Consider the following 26,834-nt stretch of genomic DNA (forward strand, 5'->3'; position numbering starts at 1 on the left):
GTACCTCCTCTCACATGCACCGGAGCCGACGACAGCTTCATTGCGTAGCTTACTTAAGCACATTCAGCAGTGAGTTTTACAGGCTTACCCATGCGCTAGCGAGCTGGCACTGCTTCCTGCGCCATCATGGCCACCTCTGGCCATCCGATAGAATCCTCTCAACTGCAGCGATTCGTATGTGTTTGACAGCTTCTGAACACAGAAAATAATCACAGCATCCTCCGGAGCAAAAGTGTTTCCTTGTCAAATCGAACGATGCAAAACATTAACTGTCTCGACAGAACCTCATCAAACATTCTGTGGACGACGTTACTGCCCTTGCCCTTGACGATACTAGTGCTTTAGTCATCTACACTTTCAAGAAACTGCCACGTTCACTGAAAATTTAACGATGCCCTTATCTCACGTGTGGCTTCCTATTAAAGGCGTGCGATGCACCAAGCAAATAAGCACTTCAGTTGCTGACGCTGTTTTAGTCTTCACACAATAAAATATTATGATGTCGCAATGTGAGAAAATATTTTCCCCTGAATTCCAGACCTGGTATTATCCAGGCGCTGTGGAGGGCAGCAATTGTATACACTACAGGTGCAGGTACAGCGAATTCTGCTCACGGCATCCTGCACTTCTGACACAAATGTACTTCAGACTGGATATTCACAGCATCTTACAAGAAGAAATAAATTTTTGTGCTGTCTTTTGTTAAACGGAGACAACATAGGTATTCTGAATGCGGCAATAGGACTAGATTGCGAACACTTTATTACATACACGCTTATAATAGATGAAATGATTGGCACACATTGAGCAAAAAGCTGATAAAAAAATTGGGGTTTATAGTGAGCAGATTTGCCAATGTTCCTAGTTCGCTACATTCATTGCTAACACAAGGAGTGATTTCTTTGTTTTTCTCCTTTTCCAGACCGGACACTGCGCCTCAACTTGCCGTCGAGATGCGATATCTGCCGACTGATGCAAGGATAGCATTCCTCGTGATCTCAACCATAATGACGCTTACAATGTTGGCTTATGTCAAGATCCAAATATATCTAAACGGCGAAGATATTATGAAGCCCAAGCACCGAACTCAGCCACCTGAGTTTGGCAGCAGAACTTTCGGGGAACACCGATACGTGAACCTAAGTGTAAGTGGCAAACGGGAATACACTATATTTACCGGGTGATTCACCGAACACTTTCAAGAATTTGTAAAGGTTGCCTGTGGCTGGTAGCAGAATTCTAGTTTGCTGAAGCACCCTGTATATACCGGGCATTTTTAGCGGGTCCTGAATTTTTAAAAATTTCCTGTGGCAGATAGTACAATTCTAACCCTTGATCTAAATTACTCGGTGGGGTGGCCATTAGTTCTACGAGAAATGAAAGGGCTTCAATAATTAGCATAGATACACTAATTAACTTTTTAATAATTTGCTTTATAGTACATATATCGATTAATTATAGCCGGTGAGTTCGCAAGGCATATACACTTGCAAGGAATTCACAGGCCTGCATGGGTTTCGAGACATAAATTTACAACGTTCCCGACGGAATGCACTGGTCTTCCAGTTACTCCTGTGTTTCAATGCATAAAAGAGCGTTTCATTATAAGAAGTGCCTTACGTAGGGAATGCTGAGGAACACTTTCCCCTGTGAAAGCGAGCTCAGTCGGCATCACTGCCCCACTTGGCATGGATTGGCCCTGGCGTCGTCTGCTGGTATCAGTGTGTACAAATCCGCATACGGCGTTGGTTTCGCACCACCGTCATTCCGTCCTCATTGCGCACTCGTAAAGACTCGTCGGCTTTATTTTTGGCAGAGAACTGCAGCTACTCTGTCTTTGGTGCAATAGCGTGTTTCTCTGTCCAACGCGCGCTGAGTGCTCGGTAACTCGCCCCGCTGGCCACAAACTTCCAATTTTGTTGCTGCGCAGCGCGTTAGGCACATCACGAAATAGATTTCATGCCATTAGCAGAAAACTAGGTGGTAGCTGTGGTGCGTTAATGTATGCACTGCTTTAGCGGCATTGCAGCGAAATGATGTCCGGAACTTTTGATAAAATGGCGGACAAAACTACTGGGCAGGCCAAAATCAGGTAGTGTTATGCTGTAGTGCTGACCTCCCCAAGATATTAAGGCAAAGACAGTATATGCCCTATCAAGCGGAAAATTCGGCGACCGGCGTTAACATCCGATGCTACAAAAACCCACGTGATCAAGCGATGGCGTCACGTTCCCGGCGCTGGACCTGCTGTGGCTCGAACTGCGAAATTCCACGTTAGACAGCTACGCCGACGGACGGCCGTCGTGGCCCACACCCAAAATCAGACTTTGCCCAATTTGAAAGTTTAGTTGACCCACGTTCAAAACCGACCGGGCCCACCCCCAATATTGACTTGGCCCACCCCCAAAATTTGGTGGCCCACCATCAACCGCGACATTGCCCGATTCGAGCACATGCCCAAGTGAAAATTATCGCTCGTAAGAGTCACAATGTTGTCGCCTTCAGTGCGCGTAAGGAGACTTAAGGCCTATGTAACTTTTTATTTAAACTTCATTACTTCCACCGTGACACAGTTCGCTCCTACATGTTAGTTGCCTCAACGTAATCCTTTCATTCTTGGCGCCTACCATGGTTAGCAAACGCACTTCGCGGGCGAGCCTCCTCTAGTCATAAGAACTAGTGATATCGCATAACAAAAACAGACGACAACATTGGCATTTGTCACCGTTTTCAGTATATGGTTTCTGTAAGCTCGTCATACAATTTAAACGAGAGAAGAAGAAATTTCAGGAGTGTTGGCGTGCTGGTACTTGACTGAATAAACATCTGTCGCGCTAAACACACAAGAGAACAAGGAAACATTTAAATCGCAATGAAGTGTTCACGAGCTTTCCTGTGCTTTCAGTTTTTTTGAAACATAGCATTTTCATTCTTACGCTGATAAAGTGACGTTTTCTGAATGGTCTCCGGTAGTCTGAAAGTGCATTGAAAAGAAGTAGCTTGGTGCTGACGTAAAAAAACAAAATTTTCCACTAGAAAAAGATTAGATTTGTTTTAAATAGCGTAATGTAAAGCATGCTTAACGTGGAGCAATTAATGTTCGAGATAAACCTTCTCAGCGAAATAATCCGTATCTGGTTCTGAAAAAATATTTCCTCATTCAACACGAAGTGACTAAAATTAAGATGAATATCTAAAATTAGTAATTAACTACAATACCGTTTAATCGACGCGAAATTGTGGGAAAGCACACTGTAATCCTACTTCATTTCCAAAGCTGTGTGATATTTATCATTAGGTCACGAGATCGTGTCGCTTCCGGCGAGGGCTGTGGTTACATATAATAAAAGAAAGCTTTTTCAAATAAAAAAAGTTATTCTTAAATTTTATGTGCCAAATGGCAATATTGCAATATGGCAATAACATTCAAGTGGTTACGTTTTCGGCTGACAGGATGTTCTTTCGCAACGGGCAATTCATTTGTCGTACGTGCTTTGTGAAAAGTATGGTAAAAGTGATGACTACGTTTCCGAATGCGCGTGGATAAGGCAGGCCGGAAGCGCAGATTCAGTGTGCCTACCTATGACAAAGGTGCTGATTATTTATTTATTTATTTATTTATTTATTTATTTATTTATTCACAAATACTGCAGGCCTATTCGGACCCAAGCAGGAGTGGGGACAGCAATGGTAATAAACGAGACTAGAAACCGAAAAATAGAGAAGTAAAAAACAATAAAGAAAAAAATGAAAAAGACATACAAGGATATCAGCATCTGTAATTTAGAATTATGAAGAATAAATATGAAGTACGAAAAATAGTTGTAGCTTGCAACTCGACAACAAACCAGTGATATGACATGCACACACAACAGTTCACTGCATTCAGCATTTTACCTCGTTTGAATACAACATAAAAACACGAGAACTGATGAATTTCTGTCCTTGTGTGCAGGACGCTATTCATCAAAAGAAAAATTATTCACAAGGTGAACGAACGATTGTGTCGTATTAGCGTTAACTACTCTACTTCTTGTCGTAACTGATTCCATAACAGTATACCATGAGGAAACCGGAAATATTCATGTATGTTAAGGTAACTAATGGGTTGCCTAACTGTTTTCTTGTGTTGTTTACGGTCAAAGTGCATGGAGAGTTCGATTATGTGACGTTCATGTGGTATCTTTAGGTCAGCACCGTCTATCTTCAAGTAGAATGGTGACAGACACAATTCTACGATGATCGACTTTTTTCATCTTTCCCTTATCACGAAGGACAGATACGCTCGAGAAACGCGAATAGGTAGAATAGATAAATTTCGTTGCTAAGCTCTGCCCCCTTTTATTTCATTAAATATTGTTGATACGGACTCCAGATTGAGGGACCTTTCGGAGATATCGAGACACAGGCAACAGTGTCCAACAGGCTACCGAAGAGCACCTTTACCTTTTCGCGAACAGCTCCGAGTCGGTCGAAAAGTGTGGCATTGGAATTTTGCATAGCGCGGTGTATCATCCTCAGCGCAACAGTGTAGAGAGACTGCATGCCGTCCTCAAGAAATGTTTGAGAGCGGTCTGCCATGAAAGGAAGTGTGAATGGGACTGTCCCCTACCAGGCACACTCTTTACGTTGCGCATGGTGCTACACGATGCAATACGGCCGAAATCATTCGCGAAAAGTTCGCGACCTATAGGAGGACGACGGGGTGCCCGAAAGTGTGGTCGAGTATGTTTTGGGCCTAATGCAAATGTTACACGAGTCTTGTGAGACCGTGAAGTGTAAGCTGAAGGCAGCACAAGACGCTTCAAAGATATAATATGAGAGATATTGGAGGAAGGCATCATTGTACACTGGTGACAAAGTGAGAATCTTGCAGCAAATCGCCGAAATAAACTGGACGTCCAGTAGGACGGACCCCACCCAGGTTATTCATCGCCTTTCGGAGGTGAACTACATCGGGAGGTTACCGGGACGTAGACGTCAAGAACTAGTTTATCATGTAAACTTCATGAAACCATTCTTTGAGCGAACAGCCATTATCAGCATGGGTATAAAGGTGTCATGAGAGGACCTTCATTTAGAGTAACCTGGTTTTCGTGAGAAAACGGGCCCTAACGTGGAAGAGAAAATAATGCATACTGTTAACCAGGAGGAGCTGGTTACTGACAAAATGCATGATATGCGGAGGCTTATTCAGTAATATATGGATTGCTTTGGGAAGAAGCCGGGAAGGACTCATTTGATACATCATGAAACGGAGTTAACAACGGAGGTTCCTTTTAAGTCGAAAGCGTACAGCCTATCACCACGGCAGCTAGACATAATGAATGCAGAAGTAAAACGGATCATGAAGCATCCTTAGTGGAATCAAGACCGGGAGAAAGGAAATGATAAGTGAAAGGCAGAAAGGTTAACCAGGACTGAGCCCGGTTTGCTACCCTGCACTGGGGAAACAGAAAAAGGGAGGGAAAGACTAAAAGAAGAGAAAGTCCACTGGGGATATCGACCAGTCTCTCAGTCTGGACCACAGACGGTGACTAAATCCGGTAGCTGTCTAATGTCGCAGCCGCGCTTTTGTGGCCTTATGCAGCTGCGATATGCGAGGCCGTGGTTCCAGGATCTTGTTCAATGTGAACGGTCTTCTTTCTAACTGATTTAGATCTGTGCAGAGGTCATGTCTTTCATATTCAAACGATGGGCAGTAGCACAGTACATGTTCTATAGTCTCGTCGACACCGCAGGCATTTCACTCGGCGCCATCAGCCATTCCGATCAAACACGTATATGCATTGGTGAATGCGATGCCCAAGCGTAAGTGGCATAGCATTGTTTCTTCTTCGCGCGGAAGCCCAGGTAACAACTGCAGTTGCATAGGCGGGTCCAGGGAATGCAACCGCTGTTGGGTGAATTTAGGTGTGTGCCATTTCTCCAATGTCATACTGTGCGCTAGCCTCCTTAAGTGTCGGGCTGCGTAAGACCGCGATAAAGGTACAAAAACAAGGGTTGCTCCTTCGTGTGCTTTCCGTGTGCTTTCCGCAGTCGTTCCAGGCGATACCGCAATGGCCCGGCAGCCACTGAAACACGACGTCGTGTCCTTTCGCGAGCATACGATGGTGCATTTCTCGTATGTCCGACACGAGTTGTTCCCAGGACCCCCGACGAAGGGCTGACAGAAGACACTGTAAGGCCGCCTTCGAGTAGCAGAATATTGCCTGCCGATTAGCTGGTCGGTTGTTAATATAATCAACGGCACCTCGAAGGGCAACAAGCTCCAAACCGGTCGATGTTGTCACGTGAGCAATCTTGTATCGGATGCTTATTGATCATAATATTATAATGACTGTGCCGGTGGAGCTGGTCAGAGTGGAAGAACCATTTGTATATATGTGGACTCGGTCAAAGTATAAAGGGTGCAAATAATTCAGAGCTGCTTCCTTCGAGGCCAAGGTAGGCAGGTCAGTCTTCTTTCCTATCCTTGCAACCGTAAGACGCACTGGAGGTTGTTTTATACACCGCAGTGCTGAGGTTCAACGTGCTGAAGGGGTGAAGTCCGATGGTAGGAAGGCACAATGGATGCTGAACACGATGGACAATGACGCCTGTGGTGGTCGTTCTGGCAGGTGGGGCTGAAATCAAGGAAGCACATAGTGAATATTGCTCACCTTGAATGCTATTTGATATGCCATAGAAGGATCCCCGGCCATGCGTGGATTATGCAAACTTAAATGTCGTCACAAAAGACCAATCTACCGCTTTCCGAATATAGAGGAGAGGGTACAACACGTAAGACAGGCTACATTCATTTCAGCCCTAGACTTAGGGAGGGGATATTGGCAGATGCCATTAACAGAACGATTCAGCTGCTACGCGGCCTTTGTGACACCTTTTAGTGTTTACCAGCCAGTTACCATGAGATTTAACTTGGTGAACACGCTGTTATATTTTTCAAGGCTGATGGATGATGTGCTTGAATGACTAGAAGAATGTACTCTGCCCTATCTGAATGATGTGATCGTATTCTATAATGATTTGGAGTCTCATTTGCAACATACCCGAACAGTACTTGAATCAGAGGAACGGGCTTGACTATCAAGAAGTGTCAATTAGGCCAAGCCTTTGTAACGTATTTGGAGCATGAAATAAGCCACGGGAAAGATAAACCCATGAAAGCAAACTTGGCAGCCAACTTTCAGAGACAACATTGGTCACCGCACCCAGTAAGCGCAGATGAGCACACCCGCTCGGCGGTCAGTCATCGTTCATCACCACCATGCTGCGGAGCGTCTGTCTAACGGAGGGTGCCTCGAGCCCTCCCTTTTTCACGAAGCTGGGCGGTTCGTGACACTGGCGACGAGTACCCATGGATCGTCCCACGCCGGCGTGAGCGGCGAAACACCGCCCCCCCTTGCTGCCGCCATGCTGCTGTACGGAAGGCTCGAGCAGTTCGAGGGAGATGGACCCGCCTGGCCAATTTACGAGGAACAAGTCCACGTGTTCTTCCAGGCAAACGACACACCCGAGGCCAAACACCGGGACATTTTCCTGGCCAGCTGCGGGACCCGCGTCTTCAGTCTCCTGCTCGACCTTCTCAAGCCAGCCAAGTCGCATGTTAAGACGCTGGGTGAGCTGCTCGCCATACAGCGCTCGCATGTCAATCCAGCCCCGTCCACGCTAATGAAGCGTTTCTGCTTCATTAGCAGAAACTGGGCACCTGGCAAGGGTATGCCGAAGGGCGAGGACGAACAGCGGACAGCAGCTGCAGCCTCGTTCAAGTCCAGATACAACACAAGCCCGTGGCCAGGGTAGCCGTCACAAGGGTACGCGGCGGGGGCGTGTGGCAGCAGGCTCGACTTCTTCCGCGGCCAGGCTTCACGTCGTGGCCGAGGACACGCCGATTTTCAACAGGTGGCACACAGGCCTTGTACCGTCGTCTGTGCTGCCACACGTGCTGACCGTCGAAATCTGCGGGCACCCCATTTCCATGGAGCTGGACACAGGGGCCAGCGTGTCAGTAATGGCCGGGAAAGTCTTGATGCGTACTTTCCCCGGCGTGCTCGTCGAGGCTTCGGGCGTGATGCTGCGCAGCTACTCCGGGCGTCTCTCCAAGGTCCAGGGTCAGGCACAGGTCAGCGTTCGCTTTGGTGACAGGGAGGCAACCCTTCCCATTTGCTTAACCAAGGGGTCGTCACCAACGCTGCTGGGCTGAAACTAGATTCATGCACAGGACGTTCGTCTGCCAGAGTACCAGGAAGCCAGCCTGCTAGCGGTGAGGGAGGTCCTCAGCCTCTTGACCGAGTTCAAGACCCTGTTTCAGCCAGGTGTGGGCATTTTTGCTGGCACGACGGCTGGCATCTATGTACCTGGGGGAGCCCAGCCATGTTTTTTCAAGCCTCGCCCACTGACGTTCACCCTGAAGGAAGGGGTCACCCAGGAGCTGCAATGGTTACAGCGAGAAGGCATCCTGGTGCCCGTCAAAACGTCTGAATGTGCCGCTCCCATCGTACCAGTCCTCAAGCGAGACGCAGTGTCAGGATCTGCGAAGATTTCAAGGTTACCGTCAACCCCGTCCCTACCGTCGATAGGTAGCCGCTGCCCCAAATTGAAGATCTCTGGTCAGCGTTGTCGAGCGGACAGAAGTTCACCTAGCTCAACCTCAGAGATGCTTACCAGCAGCTGGCGCTCCGGGATACCTCCCGGAAGTATGTCACAATGTCGATAACTTTGGGGCTCTTCTAGTACACGCGCTTACCCTTTAGAGTGGCCTCCGCCCTAGCCATATTTCAGAGGGAGATGGATAACAGCTTCAGGGGCATGAGGCACGTGGCAGTGTACTCGGACGACATCCTGGTTTCTGGCAGCGACAACAGGGACCACCTGCAGAACCTGCACAATGTCCTAGCACGACTGCAAGATGCCGGCCTCAAGCTCAAGCTGGAAAAGTGTATTTTTCGGGCCCCCAGTGTTAAGTACTTGGGAGATGTCATTTTTCAGGCTGGCCTAGCCCCGGCTCCCCTCAAAGTTGATGCTGTTCTCAAGGTGCCTAAGCCCCGGAACAAGAAGGACCTTCAAAGCCACCTCGGCCACATCAACTTCTACAGGAGATTTCTACCGAACCTGTCGGAGCATCTACAGCCTCTCCATCTTCTGCTTCGAGATGGTGAGCAATGGGTCTGGAAGAAGGAGCAGGACCGGGCTTTCCAGCACAGCAAGGACCTAATCACCAAGGCTCCAGTGCTAGTACGCTTCGATCCTGCCAAGCCTGTCGGCCGGACCGCAGATGCTTCACCGTACGCCATGGGAGCCGTCGTGGAGCACCGGGACAAGGATGGCCAGGAACGCCCTGCGTCGTTTGCTTCTCGTCGGCTTCACGCTGCAGAGCAACGCTACAGGCAGCTGGACAAGGAAGGCCTGGCCGTCATGCTCGGGGAGGCAACAAGTTCAAGGCAGTCACGGACCACAAGCCGTTGTTGGGGCTGCTGGGGCCTTAAAAGGCAGTTCCTGTGAGGCATCAGCTCGAGTGGTTCGCTGGGCCTTGAGGTTGGAAGTTTACAGTTACCAGCTGGTTTGCCGTCCGGGAAAGGACCTAGGCCCTGCTGATGTCCTGAACCACCAGCCACTGCCAGAGGTACCTGATGCTGTTCCAGAACCTACTGAAGCGTTCATGCTGGAGCATACGTACCCGGAGGTACTCTCCAAATCTGCGGTATCAGGAGCGACTAGCCGGCCCGCAGTCTTGAGTCAGGTGATCAAGGCGGTGTCCCGTGGAGACGACCTGGTTCAGCAGGCCTATACCCACAAGGTCGCCGAGCTGAGCTTGCAGCAGGGCTGCCTACTGTGGGGTTCCAGGGTGGTGATCCCACAAAATGTCCGGTCCAGGGTCCTGCAGTTGCTGCACGTGGGTCATCCTGGCGTGGAAAGGCCAATATGATGGCCCGGTCCCGTGTTTCGTGGCCTGGCGTGGACCAGGACATCGTTCACATAGTGCAGAGCTGCCAACTTTGCCAGGAGCATCAGTGGGCCTCACGTCATGTGGAAATCACCCCCCAGTCGTTTCCGCAGAGACCCTGGTCCCGCCTACTTGTGGATTTAGGGGGGGGGGGCCTTCAAAGGCCATTACTTCCTGGTGGTGGTGAATGCCTTCTCAAAGTGACCTTTCACCACTCATTCAGCAGGTGCGACCATTGCAGCGCTATGACAGGTTTGGCCGCATGGGGTTGCCAGATGTCATCGTGTCATCGCGTCCGACAATGGTCCTGCTTTCGCCAGCACAGAGTACCTGGCCTGGTTCCCAAAGAACGGGATCCGTCGCATGATGGTTCCGCTGTACCACCCTGCTTCAAACTGTGCTTCTGAGCAGGTGGCGCAAACCATCAAGGACAAGCTCAAGAAGAGCCAAACTGGGGATTTCCGGACGCAGATTGCCCGGATGCTGTTTCAGTACCGGATCACGCCCCACGATGTCACTGGCCGTGCCCCCAGTGAGCTCCTCCTGGGTCGGGTGGTCAAGACACCGTTGGGCGTCTTGTATCCGGACCTCCGATCCACAGTGCTCCTCAAGAAACTAAAGCAGAAGCTGGCTTCTGACCGAGGGTGCCGTCCCGGGTCATTGCCGGAGTTGGGAGCGCCAGTTTTCAGCAGGAACTTCCGTCCTGACTCACCCTGGTCCGCCGGACAGGTGGTACCTCCTGCCAGCGCCTCATCGCTGCTCGTCCGCATGCCAGATGGGGCCACGTGGCACAGACACGCCGACCTTGTTAGGCCTCGCCTCGAGACCTGGCCAGCACCCTCGACTGCCACTTCAGAGTTCCATCCCACAGGAGGACTAGCGGCAACACGAGTCGCTTCCAGTGGAGTATCGCCCACCTCGGAGGCGGCAAGCGTTGCCAGTGGTACGGCGTCTGTGCAGCCGGTGCCGAGCGCATCCCCACTCACAAGGCCGACCACTGCTGACCCTTCGGATGAAGCGAGGCTGTCTCAAGCAGCGCCCGGCGTTGCCACACCCGGCCCGTCAACACCAGTGCCCAGGCGGAGTACATGACAGCGGAGGCCGCAGGACCTTTACTCGCCTGGATAGCAGGCACCATCGACCCGGCTAGGATGGAGGCAGAACCTCGTACTTTGAACTTGGACGTTTTTTGCTGTCGACAAACAAGCTGAGGGTAAGGGGGTGTAACAAATGTGACGCCACCTCGGGCATAATCTTCGGTGTCTTAGGTGTCGGAACCACAATATGACTATGAGGCACGCTCTTACATAGCACACTACCTTGAGCGACGAGGCAGTTTCAGTGAGCGTGCCTTCTTTCCTAATTTACCCGCCGTGGTGACTTGTTGGCTAAGGTGTTGCGCCGCTAAGCACGAGGTTGCGGGATCAATCCCGGGAGGGGGGGGGGGGGGGGCGCTGCCGCGCTTTGGTGGGGTGGTAATGCAAAAACGCCCGTGTCCAGCGTATTGGGGGCACGTTAAAAATCCCCTGATGGTCGCAATTAATACTGAGTCCTCCAATACGGCATACCTCCTAATCAAATCGTGGTTTTGGCACGTAAAACCCAACAATCCAATTCCATTCCTTTCCTAATCTGACAATAGATCACGACACAGTACCTGCACATATAACGTCGTCTCTTACATGACTTTCGGTCATACAGGTCTCTTGTGAAATAGCACATGATAGTCAACGACATCTCATGTTTTCCTTTAGGCGTTTTTCACAGTGATACCGTGATTGCCGCCATGTTTAATGACGTGACGAAGCGTCCATTCCTTCCTATAGCTGCCTCGGTTGCCACCGTGTTTACAATGCATGTGCCTGACACCCGGTGCGGTTCAGCAAACCTCTGTTTCAGCGGATATCGCATACGGTGAGGGGTGGACGACATAAAGCTTTCGCCACAGCTTCACAGACATGCAGGAGCTCTCAGAGCTCATTAGGGTTTGTCCAAACTGCGCGAGATGCGTATATGGTGCTTGTACAAAAAGTGGTGCTAGTAATGTACTCCCAGCTGTCCAAGATTGCTGCTTGTGAATTAAATCAGTATCAGTGTGTCTTTCTTTCATATCCTATTTTGGCATACACTTTGAAGCAGCGACTTATTATATTTGAAACTCAGTAACGGTCTTTAGTACGGTCACCACAGTATATTTGTTCTTGCTGCGCCCGATGTTTAGAACGTATATGTTATGTACTTTCTACTAGCTTTTAGCAAAGACGTATATTCGTTAGGCACTCACTCTGTGTACTCTCACGAAACGTTGGACTTCGAACATTCGCACGTCCTCGGTGTAGTAGCCGTCACCCATGTTTCGGCGCTTTTATTCAAGTATGCTACCGTTCACTTATTCTTGACACGTTGGCGATAGAGTGGACGTAAGTTTGGCGTGTGAGTTGGGGTGGGAGCGTGTAGATAACGTGCGAGAAACTCACTATGCCAGGAGGCGGCGCCACTCCCTTTGTCACTGTTTAAATAGCGGTACTCACTCTCGCAATGTACCGCGGCTGAAGCCTTTTTCGGAGGTTAGCGACACAACGCTGATGGATGACTGCATTTTCTAGAGCGACCGTTCCTGCGGCGAGCGTCGGTGACGATGTAACCGAGCGAACGTGCGCAGTGAAAGATGAAAGGGAACGCGAAGCGCAGCAGGGGATTCAAGACGCGAGGAGGAAAACGGAGAGGAGGGTGCTGCTGCACCATGAGGCGGAAAGCGGAGGAGGGTATGACAAAAGCGTGAGAAGAAAAGCGCAGTGCGGCAACAATGCCTGCGAGATGGCGCCAGAGTAGCACGCGTCCTCTGGGAGGTCTGTCGGCGGTGGCTGCTGTGAATCGCGCCCACGCACCACCCACGCGCTGGCTCTGGCGATCTCCGGATTAGCGAGGCAGTCGTGCCACACTTCGCTGCATTTGCAACGCGTCGCACGCGACAGATTGTCTGCGCCAGCAAATATATCGCGAGATGTAAACACACATAGAGCTGCGTTTAAATTTCGGATTAGGTCGTATGGTAGTCGTCAGTGAATTTTCTTTATCCTCAAGAAAAACCGTGCATTCTTTAACCTCCATCCATCACACATCACCTTCGTTCTCGTAATTGAAAGAGATAATATCTACAGGCGACAAAGCCGCGTGTGCTATCTCTGCTGGTGCTGGCTCACTAACTAAAACAAGCTTCGCGTCATTCAAATTGCAACACTGCGTTGGATGAACGTGGTTCGTTTGTTTAAGTACAAGGTGAATAAATTAAATTGAATCAATTCATGAAGCGAGCCATGTATAAACATCTTATTATGGACTTAGGAAATTTTTTTTGCAACTCGAAACACCGGCAATTTACCTTGCATAATTTGTTGTAGCACCTTTTTGTGTATGACTTCATTCGGTCACCCTGGCGCGAAACGGGGAAAGGGAAGGGAGTCGGCATGGCCCAGAGAACACAAAGGCGCAGCTGGAGAGATCCGAAGTGTTCCCGCGCTTGCACGTCTCCTGCACGGTGTAAGAATGGAAAGAAGCATGTGCAGCGCAGGTGTTCGGGCGTTTAGCGCGGCTTCACCAGGTGCGCTGCGATATCTCCGCAATGTGGATAATGTCCTCCAAACAGGCTAACAAGAATCTTACTTGGTATACTTTGCGTTCGCGGCAGTGTTTCCTCTGACATCACTTCTGCTGTCTGGTAATCTGTTGTGCAACATTTTCAGATGAGAAACAATGCCTTGTGGTAAACGCTGCTTGAGCAGTTATTTTTATTTATTTAATTGCAAATACCCTATTTATTTATTTGCAAAAGCTCTGGCCCAAGCAACAGCAATTACGTATCTACAACACATGAACAGATTTATATAACAACATGCCAATAGAAGATATTAGCAGAGCATCTTCATCCCAACGAGTCAAACATATTGCTGCCAAACTGACCCGACGCAAAAATCCTCTTCTGACCTTGCCCACACATCGGAACCTCATTAAAGTGAACGTGGATGGTGTACCTGTTACGGCTCTGATTGACACTGGCGCGCACATATCTGTGATGAATGCTCAGCTTCGGAATCGTCTCAAGGAAGTCCTTACTCCTGCCCCGTCGCCTGTGGTCCAAGTCGCCGACGGTGGAACACCAACCGTTATTGGCATGTGTCTGGCTCGCGTGAGTGTCGCCGGACATCACACTTCTGTTTTATTTTATGTTCTAGAGCACTGCCCTCATGACCTCATTCTGGGCCTTGACTTTCTGTCTAGTTGAGTTGAGTTGTTGTAGGCTACTGGTGGGATTAGCCTTGCAGTTGCTGCCGGCAATTGCTCCACCGTAGCGACACTTAAAATAAATAAATAACATAGTAAGACACAGACCTCACAATTACAAATGGTGCCTCCTCAGTTCACCATGTGGAGGCCAAATCCGTGTACAGTAGATAATTTAAAAGAAGGGCTTGACATACATATTCCGCTTTGATAGACTGTTCTGCTGGTGTTGTGCAACTCGCTCTACCTACTGCTATTGACCCTACCGATAGTGCTCCGATTCGGCTTCGTTCCACAGAGCATATTCGCCTCCCTCACCGTGCTGCTACCTACATAGGTGTCTCCTCCGTTCCACGTATACCAGACGGTGACTACATCGTATCTCCTAATCCGGATGTCCTGCTCTCGCATCGCGAAAGCATCAAAGACAAGTAATGTTAACTGGAATAAAAAAAAAACTCAACATTAGCGGACCAGTCGATCATTACGAGCAGTGGCCCAAGAACACCAAGAGATGACTAAATATTGTGCAGTAGAAAGACCTACAACAAAAGTGTTTCGATTTCTCTGATAAAATTTCCTAAGTCGAACACTTCAGTTGGCAACAAATTCTAATCAGCAACAGTTTTGCGGAAGCAACTTTGCCGACACCCTTCAGTGCGTGTAAATGTAACAGCAAGTCAGTGTCGGTGGAATCGCCTAGTTTTAGCTCTAGCGGCTGGCTTAATAAAAAAAATCAGGCAAATTAACATTTACCTTCCTTCAAATAATTTGGTGCAGTAAGGCTGGCGAGCAACCTTTCGACGGGCCTCCAATGTAGAAACATTAAGCTGTTGCGTGAGTGAAGATGGCGAATCATACGTTTTGTAGTTTCCAAAAATAAATGTTATGACTTTCTTCTGAACTTTTTTCAATGTTGCAATATCTTGTTTAGTGTGAGCATCCCAAAGGTCCACCGCATACTTGACCTTGAACCTAACGCAAACATTATAAGCTAACACATGAACCTAACCCAAACATTATAAGCTAACACTTGAACCTAACGCAAACATTATAAGCTAACAATGTTGTATTTAGGGGAGCATTCTTTAGCTTTCTCTTAAGAGTCCAAGTTGCATGAGCGCAGATACAGAAATGGTTGAAATATGACTAGACATTGCAAGTTTATCTGTTAGAATCACACCCAGATATTTGTATTTGGGCACTCGGCAGACTGAATTATTGCAAATTCATTGTTAGGTTCGTAGCAGCGCAACATAAGACACGGACTTGAATGAATCCTAACCAACTGGCCCAACTGAAATATTACGAAGAGCGCATAAGAAAGGAGTAGTATATCCTTTCTTGTTAAGCATAAAATTACATTTTTGTACATGTTCAGTTGCATGCCCCACTCCTGGCACCATTTATCTGTAGACTGCAAAGCCTTCTGAAGCAAAAATTGGTCGCTTCCAGACGATATTTCTTTAAAAAATATCTACACTATCGTCCGTAAACACTCTGACAGTCGCTTCCTTTGGAATTATTTGAGCGAAATCAATAACATAAATTAAAAGACAACAGTGGTCCGAACACGCTGCCTTGCGGTACACCAGATGCAATTCGCAACACATCGTAGAACCATCGACGTACCTCAACAAACTGGGTTCTGTTGTGTAGATACGGTTGACTTCAATGAACATCTTTGGATGGGAGTCCTACACACTCCAACTTAAAGAATAGACTATCGCGGGACACCGTATCAAATGTCTTGCGAAAAGCCAAGAATAATATATTAATTTGACCGGCACGTCACAAATACGAGAGAACTCATGAACAGTACACACATGCTGTGTGACAGTAGACATATCCTTTCTAAAACCCTGCTGGCATGGCGACAGCACATTTCGTTACATGAAAGACTCTATAATGCATTTGGCAAGAATGTGTTTTAATAATTTGCGGCAAGTACTCGTAATCAAAACAGGATGGTATTTTTTTTTATCTACATGCGATCGTCTTTCTTGCAGATCCGAACAACGCGTACCTTACTGCCGTCGAGAAGTACGACGCTAGCATTAAGTGATAATTGAAATATGTGGGTAATGAAGCCGGATAGTTGTTCACCGTAACGCTATAAAACCATGTTAGGAATCGCATCGGGTCAAGAAGATTTCTTACGGCCAATATTGAGCAACATTCCCAGCACCTCCTCACGTGATACTATTACATCTTGCGACTAAAGAGACCGTGAGTTAGGCGTATATTCGTCACTTTCCGAGAAAACACTCTAAAATATTTCTTCAAATGAATGCCAGTCTCTATTGCATATTCTTCACTAATTGTATCCACAGTTACCTTTGATATTTCGTTTTGCAGCGAAGCCGTATACCTCTACCGTCCAAGGAAATTCTCGTGTCGGAAGCAAAAAAAAAAAAAAAATGGCTAGGGCTTAGCTAAGGTGAAGCCTGGATATCTCGAAGCGAAAAGGTTCGGTGATGCTTATGGTTATGCTTCATGATTTAGCCTATGGATATGCTTACGGTTTAGCTTATGGTTATGCTTTATGATTTAGCCTATGAATATGCTTATGGTATAACTTATGGATATGCTTATGGTTTGTGTTATGAATATGCTCACCGTTTAGCTTATGGTTACGCTATACGTGTCCCTTGTGTAGTTATGCAAATTGATTACCAATGATATATACCATAAGATATACAGGATTATTAAACTTCTTTATTCATCATATTTAGGCACATTGTCTTGCGATTTCTGTAGAGCCATAAACACAGCTCTCTGTAACGGTAGTATCACTCTCTTCTCCTTCCATGTTGAATGCACATGCCTATTCTCTGGCAAGCGATTATTTAGTCGGCCTCCGCGATAAACACGCGCTTGCGGCGAACGTCAAACGATGACGCATAGCGCGCGGCAGTGGCCACCTGCGCCGACTCCGAACACGCTTACGGAGCCAATTCTGACTACGAACACGCTTACGGAGCCAATTCAGACATACGCCGGCTCGCGCGAAGCGCGGTGTTGACTAGCGTAGTGAAACATATCGCTTGAAAAACTTCCTATACGTGGGCCGATCCCACAGACAGAACAATGCCGGGCCGACCCACGGCGGAGGTGAAGCAGGCGTTTAGCACACCCATATGTGTGCCGATCCCGAAGTAAGTGCAATGCCGCGCCGACCCGCGGCGGAGGTGAAGCAGGTGTTAAGCATGCCCGATACGTGGGCCGATGCCGAAGTTAGTGCAATACCGGCCCTACCCGCGACGGCGCTCAAGCAGGCGTTAAGCACTCCCCATACGTGGGCCGATCCCGAAGATTGTGTAATACCGGCCCGACCCGCTGTGGCGCTGAAGCAGGCGTTAAGCACTCCCCATACGTGGGCCGATCCCGAAGATAGTGCTATGCTGGGCCGACCCGATGCGGAAGTGAAGCAGGCGTTAAGAACTGCCCATACGTGGGCCTATTCCGAAGTTAGTGCAATACCGGCCCGACTGGCGGCGGTGCCGAAGCAGGGGGTAAGCACTCCCCATACGCGGGCCGATGGCGAAGTTGGTGCAATACACGCCCGACCTGTGGCGGTGCTGAAGCAGGCGTTAAGCACTCCCCATACGTGGGACGATACCGAAGATAGTGCAATACCGGCCCGACCCGAGGCGGCGCTGAAGCAGGCGTTAAGCACTCCCCATACGTGGGCCGATTCCGAAAATAGTGCAGTACCGGCCCGACCTGCGGCTGCGCTCACGCAGACATTAAGCACTCTCCATACGTGGGCCAATCCCGAAGATAGTGCAATACCGGCCCAATCAGCGTCGGCGCTGAAGCAGGCGTTAAGCACTCCCCTTACGTGGGCCGATCCCGAAGTTAGTGCAATACTGGCCTGACCCGCGGTGGTGCTGAAGCAGGCGTTAAGCACTCCGCATACGGGGACCGACCCAAAGATGGTGCAATACCGACCCGACCCGTGGCGGCGTTGAAGCAGGCGTTAAGCATTCCCCATACGTGGACCGATCACGAAGGTAGTGCAATACAGGCCCGACCCGCGGCGGCGCTCAAGCAGGCGTTAAGCACTCCCCATACGGGGACCGATCCCGAAGATAGTGCAATACAGGCCCGACCCGCGGTGGCGCTGAAGCAGGCGTTAAGCACTCCCCATACGGGGACCGATCCCGAAGATAGTGCAATACAGGCCCGACCCGTGGCGGCGCTGAAGCAGGCGTTAAGGATTCCCCATACGTGGGCCGATCACGAAGGTAGTGCAATACAGGCCCGACCGGCGGCGGCGCTGAAGCAGGCGTTAAGCACACCCCATACGGGAACCGATCCCGAAGGTAGTGCAATACCGGCCCGACCCGCGGTGGCGCTGAAGCACGCGTTAAGCACTCCCCATGCGGGGACCGATCCCGAAGATAGTGCAATACCGTCCCGACCCGTGGCGGCGCTGAAGCAGGCGTTAAGCATTCCTCATACGTGGGCCGATCCCGAAGTTAGTGCAATACTGGCCTGACCAGCGGCGGTGCTGAAGCAGGCGTTAAGCACTCCCCATACGGGGACCAATCCCTAAGATAGTGCAATACCGGCCCGACCCGTGGCGGCGCTCAAGCAGGCGTTAAGCACTCCCCATACTTGGGCCGATACCGAAGATAGTGCAATACCGGCGCGACCCGCGGCGGCGCCCACGCAGGCGTTAAGCACTCCCCATACTTCGGCCGATACCGAAGACAGTGCAATACCGGCCCGATCCGTGTCGGCGCTGAAGCAGGGGGTAAGCACTCCCCATACGTGGGCCGATCGCGAAGTTGGTGCAATAGACGCCCGAGTGTTGAAGTAATGAACGACCATCTAGTGGGCATCATTAAGGAGTGTGCAATAGAAGTCGCTGGTAACTCCGTTAGACAGGATACCAGTAACCTATCGCAGGAGACGAAAGATCTGATCAAGAAACGCCAATGTATGAAAACCTCTAACCCTACAGCTAGAATAGAACTGGCAGAACTTTCGAAGTTAATCAACAAGCGTAAGATAGCTGACATAAGGAAGTATAACATGGATAGAATTGAACATGCTCTCAGGAACGGAGGAAGCCTAAAAGCAGTGAAGAAGAAACTAGGTATTGACAAGAATCAGATGTATGCGTTAAGAGACAAAGCCGGCAATATCATTACTCATATGGATGCGATAGTTCAAGTGGCTGAGGAGTTCTATAGAGATTTATACAGTACCAGTGGCAACCACGACGATAATGGAAGAGAAAATAGTCTAGAGGAATTCGAAATCTCACAGGTAACGCCGGAAGAAGTAAAGAAAGCCTTGGGAGATATGCAAAGGGGAAGGCAGCTGGGGAGGATCAGGTAACAGCAGATGTGTTGAAGGATGGTGGACAGGTTGTTCTAGAGAAACTGGCCACCCTGTATACGCAATGCCTCGTGACCTCGAGCGTGCCGGAGTCTTGGAAGAACGCTAACACAATCCTAATCCATAAGCAAGGGGACGCCAAAGACTTGAAAAATTATAGACCGATCAGCTTACTGTCTGTTGCCTACAAAGTATTCACTAAGGTAATCGCAAATAGAATGAGGAACACCTTAGACTTCTGTCAAGCAAAGGACCAGGCAGGATTCCATAAAGGCTACTCAACAATAGACCATATTCACACTATCAATCATGTGATAGAAAATGTGCGGAATATAACCAACCTTTATATATAGCTTTCATTGATTACGAGAAAGCGTTTGATTCTGTCGAAACCTCACCAGTCGTGGAGGCATTACGGAACCAGGGTGTGGACGAGCCTTATGTAAAAATAATGAAAGATATCTATAGCGGCTCCACAGCCACCGTAGTCATCCATGAAGAAAGCAACAAAATCCCAATAAAAAAAGGCGTCAGGCAGGGAGATACGATCTCTCCAATGCTATTCACAGCGTGTTTACAGGAGGTATTCAGAGACCTCGAATGGGAAGAATTGGGGATAAAAGTTAATGGAGAATACCTTAGTAACTTGCGATTGGCTGATGATAGTGCCTTGCTTAGTAACTCCGGGGACCAATTGCAATGCATGCTCACTGACCTGGAGAGGCAAAGCAGAAGAGTGGGTCTAAAAATTAATCTGCAGAAAATTAAAGTAATGTTTAACAGTCTCGGAAGACAACAGCAATTTACAATAGGTAGCGAGGCACTGGAAGTGGTAAGGGAATACATCTACTTAGGGCAGGTAGTGACCACGGATCCGGATCATGAGACTGAAATAACCAGAAGAATAAGAATGGGCTGGGGTGCGTTTGGCAGGCATTCTCAAATCATGAACAGCAGGTTGCCACTATCCCTCAAGAGGAAAGTGTATAACAGCTGTGTCTTACCAGTACTCACCTACGGGGCAGAAACCTGGAGGCTTACGAAAAGGGTTCTGCTGAAATTGAGGACGACGCATCGAGCCATGGAAAGAAGAATGATAGGTGTAACGTTAAGGGATAAGAAAAGAGCAGATTGGGTGAGGGAACAAACGCGAGTTAATGATATCTTAGTTGAAGTCAAGAAAAAGAAATGGGCATGGGCAGGACACGTAATGAGGAGGTAAGATAACCGATGGTCATTAAGAGTTACGGAATGGATTCCAAGGGAAGGAAAGCATAGTGAAGGGCGGCAGAAAGTTAGGTGGGCGGATGAGATTAAGAAGTTTGCAGGGGCAACATGGCCACAATTAGTACATGAGCGGGGTAGTTGGAGAAGTATGGGAGAGGCCTTTGCCCTACAGTGGGCATAACCAGGCTGATGATGATGATGATGACGCCCGACCCGTGGCGGTGCTGAAGCAGGCATTAAGCACTCCCCATACGTGGACCAATCCCGAAGATAGTGCAATACCGGCCCGACCCGTGGCGGTGCTGAAGCAGGCGTTAAGCATTCCCCATACGTGGGCCGATCGCGCAGGTAGTGCAATACAGGCCCGACCCGCGGTGGCGCTGAAGCGGGCGTTAAGCACTCCCCATACGTGGGCCATTCCCGAAGATATTGCAATACCGGCCCGACCCGTGGCGGCGCCCACGCAGGCGTTAAGCACTCCCCATACGTGGGCCGATCGCGTAGATAGTGCAATACCAGCCCGACCCATGGCGGCGCTGAAGCAGGCGCTAAGCACTCCCCATACGTGGGCCGATCCCGAAGATAGTGATATACCGGCCCAATCCGCGTCGGAAGTGCAGTTCGCCATTAAGGGGCCCACATATACAGCTTCGCTGATCATTTTTCTTCACAGAGTGAATAGGCAGTGAGTTCTTTTTTTCATATTTTGCGGGCTTTCTTTGCAGCCCCGAAAAAAGGACTACGTGAGAAATATTCTAGAGGAAACAACTCTATCGGTTGTTTCTGAAGGTGCTCTACAAATCTGCGTATCAGACTTGGGAATCCTCAGCCAATAATTAATAAATTGGGTCATTAAACTTAATAAATGAGTGAGTTACGGCGAATACAAAATATTGCCTCAGTAACTATACGCCTCGTGCACCGCCTATAGAGGCGCCACTGAAAGCCACCTAGCGGACGCTTCCAACGGTACACGCGGGAGCAGTAGCAGATGACAACCCTTCGCAGCAAGGATGGCTGAAGTTCGCGGCTGCGATTTCTCCTTTGTTCGGGTGCCAGGCTGCTTCTTCTGCGGTGACAGCTGTAGGCAAGATGCTGACCTCTGTGCGAATAGGTGTGAACACGATGTTACCGGTGTTTGGGACAACATGGTCCACATACGTGCAAGGTGTGTCTCGCAAACAAACGCCATGAACCCCATTTACATGACGTGGAGCTCATGTTCACTAGCCGATAAATTTTGTTGAGTGATGCGATCTCTCGATGGTTTTTTTTTATTCTACCCTTGCCGCAATGCTGCTTCTGTACCTGAATAATAAGCACCCGTCGTTAGTGCAGACTTATATCAAACAAATCCGCACGGTGCAATCTCTGCATATGCCGTTGTGATTTTTCTGCCGATCAATACATGTGACATCGCCGAATAAGTGCAGTCGAAGTCGCCTCAAGAAGAGTAATTGCCAATTTAATGATGGAAACGCGTACACTATCCAACGAAGTCACCAAACAGACGGGTTAATAAAAGCGCGTGTTAGTGCTGTACCGCCGATGCAATTCTGCTGCATACGCCGATGAACTACCGTTCCCGCTGCAGTTTGTGCAATTTTAAATTTCCTAAGGGAGCTGCTTGGAAACGTACAAAGCTAAAGACTGACTAACTTTTCAATACTTCTTTATATTACGAGAGAGAGGTGCCACATGATATATTTAAAAGCAAAGCAGCGCCAGTCAAAGTAGATGAGCGCTGGCGGCAAGGCCCGGTTTAGCCGTCTGCAGCGTAAGTATAAGAAAGAATTCAGTTGAGTACAAAACTCACATGCAAGAAGGGACTACGTTGTGAAACAAACAAATCACTCGGCGTGTTAAGTTTGCTCAGGCAGCATCGAGGTGTGATGACTTCCCAAACGGGACGCGAACTTTTCAGCGAGAAATGGAACAAAAATACCATATGCAGCAGCTATTGGCAATTCTCGCCCTGCACTACCTATTTTCTAAACACATTTCCAAAAACGCAAACAATATCTAAGATGCCCTCGGGCGAAAAGAATAAAGCTGTTAAAGAAGCACTTCCTTGGTATCATTCCGATAAGACAAAGCGTGATTTATACCCTTTACAAACAAGGCAGGGTGAAAACTTCGCAGCTGAAAAGAATCGACAAGAGTTATGCATGGAGCAACTAGCAACAGTTAAACATGTGCGAAGCCACGCATAAAATAGATGTAAAAACATGAAGTGCGCGACAGCTGGTGCGAGGATTTACCGCGCCACATGAAACCAGCAGTTTCAGTTCTTGCAAACTTCAGTAGCTTTAACATACAACGCAATGCGCTGTTGCAGTCGTGCTGCCTAGCTAGTGCAACGCGGTAAAGAAGCGGAAAACAATATAAGCGGCAAACAGCATTCCGAACTTAAGCGAAATGCCTTTAAACCTCATGCTGCACTGCAGACGAACTTCGTTGCTCACGCGTCTAACTATGATCGAGTGTGGAAAAAACACCGACGAGACAAAGGAAAGGATGAGAACAAGAAATTTCCCTTCGAAGCGACGATCCATTTTTGCTACCGTTGCTCCCGCTGATGAGGCTTTGCCGGGAATGATTAGAACCGTATCGCCGGCACGCTTTCACCGGTATTTGAGCCCCCCACCCTGCAACAATTCTTCTTCGACATTCTCTGACGCTTTGGCCACCCCACACGTGCGAATGGTGTTGCCTATCTTGCTCTGAAAACGTGAATAAGACAGAGAAGCACGATCAACGACACAACAAACTACGGCGCGCGCCAGGCTCCTCTCCCGCGTGTTCTGCGCAAGGCCGCCACCAGTGGCGCGTCCGTCGGCGTGCACGGCGCGTATAGGCCAGCTCGAATAGTATGCGATTGGTTCAATTGGCTTCGGATGTACTTGGGAAAGCAAGGAATCCATTACAATCATATCATATTTGTGGTCCTTAGCCAATGTTGAAAAAGATGGGTAATCAACCCAAATAATCAGTGAGTTAAAGGGAAAACAAGAAATTTCCTGAGTTATTATAGGCTATTGAAAATAGTATGCGTTTCGTTCAGTTCGCTTCCGAAGCGCCTTTCATGGTGAAAGCCTTGGCTCAAGTTACGTGGGACATCCCGTATTATATAAATGGTAGATAAATGCAAGGAATTGATTCTTATAAAGTATATTGAACTTGTTTGCGGTGACAGATGGTGACACGTGGGAAAAAAAAAAAAGTGATACGTGGGAATTGTTTGTATTTTCTATGACAGCTATTTTCCTGCTAATAAAAATGGAGATGTATATCCCGGCGTAAGACGCACCTTGTTGTATTGCAACATTCCTGAATGCCGTCGCCGATTCTATGGCGAAAGAACCCTTATCTAATCACATTGCATGGGTGACACGAATAGTGCTATAACATTCTAGAACCCATGGGAGCACCTGCGATTGCCCATACACTACAATACTCGATGTCTCGAGTACACGAAGCCCATACACTACAGTCCTCGAAGACTTTCCTGAGGTCACGAGGCTCTGCAATTTAATTCAGCCACCCAAGCACAGTGTAACCTAACACATTGTCAAGCGTTGTCCATCCGTCGCAGCTCGCTTGCGCCGCCTGTTCATGAGCGTCTAGCGCTTGCTAAACGAGAATTCGAGAACATGCTCCAGATGAGTTTTATTCGTCCTTTGTCCACCACTTGGGCCTCCCCACTCCATGTGGGGCCCAGGAACAACCGGGTGACAGGCGTCCGTGCGGCGACTACCTAGGTCTCAGTGCCCACACGGTCCACTATAGCTATCTCCTTCCGCTGTTCCAAGATTTCACGGGCCACATTGAAGGACGTAATACCGTTAAAAAAGTGCACCTTGTCAAGGCATATCACCAAATCCTCCTTGAGCCTGTGCATATCCCGAAGACGGCCTTTACTACACGCTTTGGCGTGTTTGAGTACATTCGCTTGCCGTTTTCTCTACGCAGCGCACTTCAAACTTTCCAAAAAATAATTTCCAAGGCAAGGTGCGGCCTTACCTTGACTTCCTCTTCGCAAGACTCCCCCGAACGATCATGAGCGTCACCTCCGGGAACTCTTTCATCACATTAAACAATTTCGCTTGATTTTCAACCACCAGAAATTCGTCTTCGGGTCTTTCGAGCTCAAGTTCCTGTGTCACCAAATTTCGGCGCTTGGAGTTCATCCGCTGCCCACTCGCGTCCAGGCCGTGCAATACTTACGAAAACCGACTACATCCTATGCCGGCTGCATGAGTTCCTAGGCCCAGTGAATTTCTGATGCTGCTTTATTCCGCACTGCCTCGAGATTCTGCGCCCACTGATTGATTTTCTGCGTACAACCAGAGCCCTTTCATGTTTTCTGGTCACGAAACTCCGCCGTCACGCTATGAGAGAGGTTCATACGCTGCTCAAAGCTGCCGCAACATGTCGCCACAGTGCCTCAGAGGACATTGTTAACGTACCAAGAGGCTTGCGCGGTGCGAGACGAGCTGAATGATAAGGGGCGTTCTGTGCATGTGTTGCGCTATTGTTCGCGTCCTGGACTCTTTAGCTGAAGTGGCAGGGTGGGACGAGAATGCTCAACATGTATTGTGTGCTGCGATGCTATTCCGTCTACAAGGCAGCGACCAAAAAGGTGTCGTTGTGTTATTTACCGAGTGACAAGGAGCAGCGCGAGAAATGGAAGCGGGCCATACCGCGGCAGGAAATTGGTGGTTTTGACTTTGAATACATACGCGTTTGCGCGCGAAACACTTCGACGCCTCGGACATCATCACTGCCTACAATTTCTATATGTTCCTGGAGCGTGAAAAGCCGACGCTGAAGCCTTACGCCATCATAAGAATTTTTGAAGGTCTTCGGTGTGTCCGACGAAACCAAATCCTCGGACCTGCTCAACCACAGTTCTACCCCCATGCAAGTGACCAGGTGAATTGCCGGAAACGCCTGAAGAGTGTTGATTCTTTTTAATTTTTAAAAATTGTTGGAGTAAGAAAATGCGGTATTGGTACTGCGGCTACTTTTGTTTGTTTAAGAGTTGATTTGGCATGTGCTATGGTCATGTTTATGCTTTACGCTTTCTTGTGTGTAGAAAGAATCGATTATGCATTCTGCATATATTGCCTTTGTTTTCTGGTGTTTCGTGTGCCCGAATGCGTAGCGCCCGTGTTTTGATATTCTTTCTTTATGTTTCCTATATCAGTACCATGCCTTTAGCAAACTTCTTGCAATGTGAATGGTGCAGAATTTGTCACGAGACCGCCCTTTCTGTTTTGTTTATGTCACTTATTGTGAATAGTAAAACAATGATCGTGGTTGTATGATGCTTTTGCATCAATATATTTTATTTCTTTTTCTGATTGATATAGATAACGCATTTATTTCCCTTTATTGCACCATGACAAAAATGTCAAGAACAGCGATTACAATATTTTCAGCTCTTGCAAATAGTTGCACCATAAGAACCAAAGTACCTAGTCTCGTATCTCGTGCTTCAAAACAACGAGCAACGTGTATAAGTGGTGGGCTTACTGGCACTTCTAAATGACTGCTTACTAGGACAAGTACCTGATTACAATGCAGTTGCAGGTCCTAACACTTAACGTTCGCCTTAATCCTACAATGAAAGCCGCATCCAAGACATTTAGTTTTGTGATTTGCCTTACATTTAGCCTACCTAAATTTCACTCAGAAATTGCATTGCTTTGCCGAGCAATCTGAAGCGCAAGAAGTTGCTCGTGGTTTACCAGAAAGTGAACAGCGCCAGCTTTCGTTTAACAGCCTGGCGCTATGCGCAACTGAGAGTTCACGTTTACTTACGGGTAGGTGGGGGTTTAACAGCCTAGATTTTGCCTCTGTTTACAGGTGGCACCCCTGGCACTTCGTTGCGAATGCGCGGTGTCAGGCAAACACTAAAAAGCGGTACCTATCTAAGCGTTCAGACGACCAGCTCAGAAAAAAATCGGGACTGAGACCGCCCAACCACGGCAGCCGCATTTCGATGCGGGCAAAATGCAAAAAC

General features: G+C 48.5%; 1 protein-coding gene across 1 annotated transcript in view; it reads left to right on the plus strand.

Moving 5' to 3' along the window:
* LOC126535345 (epoxide hydrolase 4-like) overlaps positions 1 to 26,834 on the plus strand; it is a 191,403-nt gene that overhangs the window by 36,129 nt on the left and 128,440 nt on the right. Inside the window, exon 2 of the mRNA XM_050182235.3 lies at positions 923 to 1,145. Coding sequence (XP_050038192.1) covers positions 954 to 1,145 — 192 coding nt within the window. The 5' untranslated portion in view covers positions 923 to 953. The remainder of the gene's footprint in view (positions 1 to 922; positions 1,146 to 26,834) is intronic.

The sequence above is a fragment of the Dermacentor andersoni genome, chromosome 7 (genome assembly GCF_023375885.2).
Source record: "Dermacentor andersoni chromosome 7, qqDerAnde1_hic_scaffold, whole genome shotgun sequence".
Lineage (NCBI taxonomy): Eukaryota > Metazoa > Arthropoda > Arachnida > Ixodida > Ixodidae > Dermacentor > Dermacentor andersoni.